General features: G+C 45.3%; 1 protein-coding gene across 1 annotated transcript; it reads right to left on the reverse strand.

Moving 5' to 3' along the window:
• Window positions 1-329: 329 nt before the first annotated feature.
• Window positions 330-1511, reverse strand: LOC111074505. Its single transcript, XM_022367306.2, has one exon. It carries the CDS (start codon window positions 1389-1391, stop codon window positions 408-410), a length of 984 nt encoding a protein of 327 aa, XP_022222998.2. The 5' UTR covers window positions 1392-1511; the 3' UTR covers window positions 330-407.
• Between the last annotated feature and the right edge of the window lie 5164 nt (window positions 1512-6675).

The following is a 6675-nucleotide window of genomic DNA, read 5'->3' on the forward strand; positions in this document are numbered from 1 at the left end:
ATATGCCTCATTACAACATAATTTTGTTTGTATACAAATAGTTTCCGTGTCTATTGCACACTCCCACACACCTCCAACACACACCCAAAAAAAAGAGGTGTGAAAAGGGCCAAAAAGAGTGTGCTTCGTAGCTATAGAAAAATATGCAAGTTTTAGTTTTCGGACTGAATATTATCTGTAGTATTGTGCAGAAAATGTCACACTCAAAGTCGGAACGGAATGGCATTCGCTGGCTCATCTCTCAATTTGATTTTCTGTTGGAGCAAACAACAACAAAAATTTGCGTGAAAATCAGCAGCCAGAAGCCAAAATATATAAATAAAAAATTGTTAGCTTTTAGCAACGGGCTTTATTCAAGCTACACCGGGAGAAACCCTTTACAATAAGTGACATTCCGTTTTAATTGGCTAGCGTTTTGCCTTGCGCTCGGGATCGTAGTTGAGGACATCGAAGGTAAGGATCTTGTAGAAGGACACCGACCAGCCGGGATCGTCCATGCGCGGCAGAATGCGGCCCGTCTGGGGCAGCGGTGCCGTAGCCGGATTCTGGGTGGATCTCGTCGCCATCGTTTCCGCTGTTGGTGGTTGCGTGATCTGTGATTGTGGATCGAGAGCTTTGGAGAGCGCTGCCTGGGGCGAGAATGGCGCATTGAACTGATGTGTAAAGGGGTAGCCCGGTGGCGCCATCTGATGCTTTGCCTCTAGGCTGTGCCTGGCCTCCGCGGTGTAGTCCCGCCGAAATCGTATGAAGATCTCGGCAAAGACAATGCGATGCGGCACGGACAGCGCTTCGCGAGGAGTCCTCAGCTCGTTGTCCATCCGCCGGATGATCTCGTTCACCTCCACCACCTCCGAGGTGGAGTCAAAGTCCTTGGTGTTGCGCAGCCCCACAAACAGCATATCGATGAAGGCATACTTCCGCCCAAAGTTCTGGCGTCGAGCCACCTTCATGGGAATGGCACGGCGCAGGTGCTCCTTCTGGAAGCGGACCAACTGCAGCCGACTGTCGTCGCGGGAGAGCAGCATGTCGCGGGTGATCTGCTGGAAGCCCACCGGCGTTGTATAATCGCTGATCTTCTCGGAGCTCTGCTGCCGAATGATGTCCGTCATGACGACGGCCGCCTGCTTGGACCCCTCGATGAAATCCGATTCACAGAATTTCGGATCCCACAGCCACTTGAGTTTCCACAGATTGAATTTTGTCATCAGATACTTCCACGGATTGTGCAGATACACCAGCTTTGGTATGGCCTTCTTACGCTGTTCGTGCGCCGCATTCTGTTGGTCCCAATTGTGCAGTGGACGGTGTGGCGCCCCATAGGAATAGGGAGGAGGAGGACACCCGTGCTTCAGATACACGCTGCCATATTTACGTATAATTTTGGTTAACATCTTCTGGGCATTTTTTCTGCAATTTTGTATGTGTGCCCCCAAGAGACAGCACAAGTTTTGAAATTAATTTCCGTAATAGAATTTGAAGTTTCCCCGCCGATATATTGAGAAAAATGTGAAAACGAATTCAAAGCCCACACAGACAGCACCCAAAGCTGTCTCCCACAGGTTCCCAGGTAGCCGCCAAGTTCCAAATCACATGTGAAGATCATAAAACATTATTCCACCGATACATAAATTATATTCGAATGAGCGAACGAACCAACGAATGAATGAATGAATGCGTGAGTGTGTGAGGGCTGTGTGGGCATTAAGCATCGACAAGTGGCTGGCGGGTTGGCTGGCTGGCTGGCTGGCCCTTAGCCAGCTCTCTTCGCTCTCCCCAGAGATCTCTCACGCAAACGCAAACGACATAAAAATTAACAGTCAGACGGTGGAGGGGGGAGAAAATGTATAAAGAAATGAAAAACCTCGAATGCAATTGTTGCGCCAACCTTTTCCCCGCCGGGAAGATGTGTATTTAAATGGCGCGGCGAATTTAATTATGTGTAAAGATATTTAATGGAAAATTAAACACCAGTTAAAATCAGACGAAGGCGTACACTCCGTATTCATTCGACAGCCAGAGAGAAATGTTATTAATAAAATGCTGAAGAAAACAATAATTCGATATAGAATAACAATATAAAGTTGATAGTCGGTTATCGAAGGCTTAACAGAGATTTTTATCGAAAAAAGGTGCATATAAATTATAGATAAATTAAATTATAAATTATAGATAAATTATTCACGCATGGTATTCACGCATGGTAGAGCTATGGAATATTCAGTGTTAGTTTATCTCATAATTTTTAGTTATAGTTGTAGTTTTTCCAATATTTTATTGCTGGTGTTGGGATTTACGCACCAAAAACACCGAACTGAGCAGAAGAGAAGAAACACGCCATGCATATATGTAAAATGTACACCAAAGACTCCTTTATGTGCCCCCCCCACCAGCCGCCACTATTTCCAACGTTTTTGGCTTACCAATTCGATTCACACAAACAGATATGGCCAGAAAGAAAGATGCCCCAAGAGATTTCAAGAGAGAGAGAGAGAGAGAGCAGTAGGATCCCTCCAGAGTTGACACAAAATGCGTGGTCGTCGTCATCATCGGGCATCGGGGCAGCAGCGTCATCGTCTATCGTTGTCGTCATGACAGCGCAAGAAAATGCCGCAAAACCGCATCCCCCCCGCCACCCAATAACCCCACACACCGTGAAGCGTTGTTTGGCAGTGAACGGTGAGGGGAGTCAGTGCGCAGAGAGACAGAGAGCGGGAGAGATAAGCATCTTTTATGGACCGCCGCATTACAACTGTAACAATAGAAAGACATTGCGGTAGAGAGGGTGGGGGGAAATACAATTTAAATTTAAATTTAAATTCAAATGAAAAATAAGTAATTAATTTCGATACGGTCTTCACAGCGAGAGAGAGAGAGAGAGAGAGAGTGGGAGATGAGCAGAAGAATATAGATAGAAAGAGATAGCGACACTGGTGGTGGCATCCGTTTATCTTGTTGCTCATTAAATCATTCATCTGTCAATCATTCGCTCATTCCATCCAACATTCGGTTGCGGTTGTCATGCGTCGCCGTCTCTGCCTTGTCTCCCGCTTGAGATGTTCTTCTCCGTCTCTTGTTGTTTCCCCCTGCTATTCCCCGATCTCTTTCTTTTTAGACACAGTGCGGCACAGTCTCTGCCATAATTATGCGTATCTGTTGTTGTATTTTCTTGAATTTAATGAGCAGAAGCAACGGTAAAACTACAACAATTCAATCTTGAATGATGGATTAGAACCACTCTCTCTTTGTCTCTTGCTGTAGAGCTTTAATCTAAATACCGAGCATCGACACACATTCTTATGCAATGCATATTCATGCCACACATACATACATAGATACGAGTGAGTACTCTGAGGCCACATATGTACATGCCATATAACTTTTGTCTTTGTCGATCGTTTTAAATTTCACTCCACACAATGACCCCCCGCCCTCCCATTCCACATCCATTGGATTGTCGTTAGCATAAGCAGCAAGCAAGAGAGTATCTTTTGTGGATTTCCATACAAGAGCGAGCCATATCTTTTGGATATCCATACCATAGCCTGGACTCGTTTCTGTCGCTGTCGCTGCCGCTGTGCTGCTTGTCGTACCTGTCAGTCGATTCAGGTTAAATCAATCATACAAAAGACTTGGAAACGGAGACCTGTCAACACGGTTCATTGTTTGCGGCAATGCAAACGCTCTCCCGCATGTGGCAGGCGGCATGCTATCCAATCCTATCCTATCCCAGGGCCAAGCCAGGCCAAGCCAGGCCATATAGCTTGTAAATTTATGCGCGCGTATCTCATAGATACTTCGTGCAGTTATTTGCATTTTTTGCTGTTGCTATTGTCTTTGCCTATACATATACATACATACATATCTCATAGATACTCCGCTCGTACGTATTCATACGGGTGGTCATTTAGCATATTATTTTTTTTGATATTGAGATTTATTGACAAGATTGGAACGTGGCCGATACAATGCAACGCGACGCGACGCTTTGTCGGCACTTCCTCCCACCCACGAGACAGCGGAAATGTTGCTTTTGCTGTTGCCCCCTCCCCACCCCACCGCCCTTCATTTTGGGTGCTCCATTATGTCAAAATGTTTGTCTCAACTTGAAAATTAATTGAGTTAATATTGGATTACATTAGGCGCCCGTTTTAGGTAATTTGACCACAAGACAAACCAACAAAGAAATCAAATCAAAAAGCTGCTGGCCAAGAGAAGGGTGCTGCTGGCTGAGAGAGCGGGTGCTGCTGGGGCGGAGAGAGCGTGCCATTGGAACAATGCCAAGTGTAGGAATGGAATGGTATGCGAGTATATCACGGAAATCTATATGTTTTGGAAACCTTGCAAAGCGCAGAGCGGAATGTGGTCGCGCCATTGAAATGCGATACGATACGAAACCAAGCTTCCAACCAAGGAAGGACAGGTACAGGTACAGTGGCAGGGGCACATGATCGTGAGGAATTGCTCATGATTTCCATGTACACTTCTAGGGTTTCCACCAGCCTGGTCTGGCCTGCCCTGGCCTGGCCTGCCCTGGCCTGTCATTTCCATGTCGTTTTCTGCGGTTGTTTCGTTAGCTTTAGCGCAATTTGTCTGGCAAATCGATCATCGCCACTGGCGGAAACACACACAGAGTTGGCTGATCGATCAGGTTGAAGTCCGAGGTCATCAGGTCTTACTTCCACTTTGATTAATTCGTAATTGAATACTTTCACGAATGCTGCCCACCCATCAGATCCTTTGACTTTGATTGCTCTTCACGTGACTCATTTGGAATTCCTCCCTCCGCCTCTATCAATCAATCGTTTTCTTTCGTTTCGTTTCGTTCAACACCTAAAACTGTCAGCGCAGAGTCGATCACGTGATTTGCCTACCATATTGCCACTTTGCCACTTACAATGTGGCAGGGAACCTGTCAGGCCACGACACCTCCTACTAGCCTGGTGCGCCGCTGGTGATGGAACTGTCGCCCGTCTTCCAAGAACTGTCTACGGACTTTGCACCCCATCCATAACCCACAACCGAGCCACATGAGAAACTGGCCAATTGTCTTTATTTATGGGCTTAGATTCCCTCGTTCACTTTTCCGATTCAGTTTGCGTTCCACTTATCAAGTTGCCACCCAAAAAAAAAAAAACAAAAAATAGAGGATGGAGGGATGGAAAACCCACCAAAGGTTATGAGAATACAAGAAGCTGGAATACTCTTCTGCTCTTTGTTTATGTATGGAGACTATAACAAAAATTGCATTTTTAAGTGGAAACTTAATTTGAAAATGCCTCATCTCTCTGTTTATAAGAAATACTTCCACTTACGATGATACAAGCAACCAAAATGATCTTCCCAGTCATCATACCGTCGGTAGACATATGTATATAGGGTACATTCATGGCTGGACTTGTGGGCGGTTTACACGGCTACGAGTCTATAATGCCAATGCGATCGATTTGGGTGCCCAGCTCTCGTAGGTTTCCCTCTCTCTCTTTGTAGAGTGTCTACCACCCGCCCAACACTCTCCCACGTCATTAAGACATCTTCTTGGGCCATAAATTCACCTCAGAGTAGGACGGATTTACCCACTGCATTACCCACTAACCCAGATAGAGCGAGACAGAACTAATGGACAGGTAGAGGGGAGGGTGTGAGCATTGTATTTAAAAAGCATAGACATCAAAGCACACCCAAAAAAATAAAGCAAAGTTCAGCCAACAGAGGGATTTTCCAGTGGCGTTTTTTTTTACTTTTCATTTGTTGTCAACGAAAAAGTAAGTCACACAACCATGTAAAATATTAGCATACATAAACTAGTATATGTTCTAATATATACATACATAGATACATGCATACATATGTATGTATCTATGCACAAAAGAGCACACAAATAAAAACTAAAATACTCAGCACAAAAGATACATTCAAGGCAGTGCAGGACCAAAACTGTTGCAGATTTTCATATGTGCATACCTCTACGCCATAGCCTTACCCCCCCATCTGATATACCCTGCCAGTCCCTACCGCGTGTTGCGTCCACGGGAGAGGGCGGATGCAAACAAAAGCCGCCCAGAAATGCCAAAGTGAGCGGCGCGCGCTGACAGTAGCCAAAACAAGAAAGGAAACAAAAAACAAATAAAAATAATAAAATTACAAAAAAAAAGAAGCGGAATATGTCATAAAGCGAGAGATAAGGTCTGCGTCAATATTGACACAAGTCGAGTGGAGTGCGATGATGCAGTGGTTGGGTGGGTAGTGGTTGGAAGGGGCTGGGGAGGGGTAGGGGTATAACTGTGCAAAGCTCTGTTTACTTGCAAACAGCTTGAAAGCAGCGAAAGAGCCAGAAAGGGAAAAGACACAGAGAGAAGAGCGAGCAGTAAAGACATTTGTTCACCTGCAAAAGCAGCCACACAACAACAACAAAAAGAGATGTCTCGTCTCCTCCACTCTCTCCTCCGCATACCAGAGAGATGACGGTATAATTTCCATTGTTTTGCAGTAAGTGCCGCAGGGAAATCGAATCTGTAAATTACATTTTAGATGTCCTTCGAGGTATAAGCGAATCGAGAGTCTGTTGTTCAAAGTAGAGCAGAGGTTGCCGTCATACGTCACTTTAGTAGCACTGTCCTAAAGAGAGAGAGAGAGAGAGAGCTTTCGCTGGGGGGGTGAAGATCGGACAGAGCTAAA

The sequence above is a fragment of the Drosophila obscura genome, unplaced genomic scaffold (genome assembly GCF_018151105.1).
Source record: "Drosophila obscura isolate BZ-5 IFL unplaced genomic scaffold, ASM1815110v1 contig_186, whole genome shotgun sequence".
In the NCBI taxonomy this organism is placed as follows: domain Eukaryota; kingdom Metazoa; phylum Arthropoda; class Insecta; order Diptera; family Drosophilidae; genus Drosophila; species Drosophila obscura.

Bases quoted from the DNA above. Each gene is read 5' to 3' on its own strand.
- LOC111074505 (XM_022367306.2), bottom strand. From the start codon at position 1,391: ATGTTAACCAAAATTATACGTAAATATGGCAGCGTGTATCTGAAGCAC.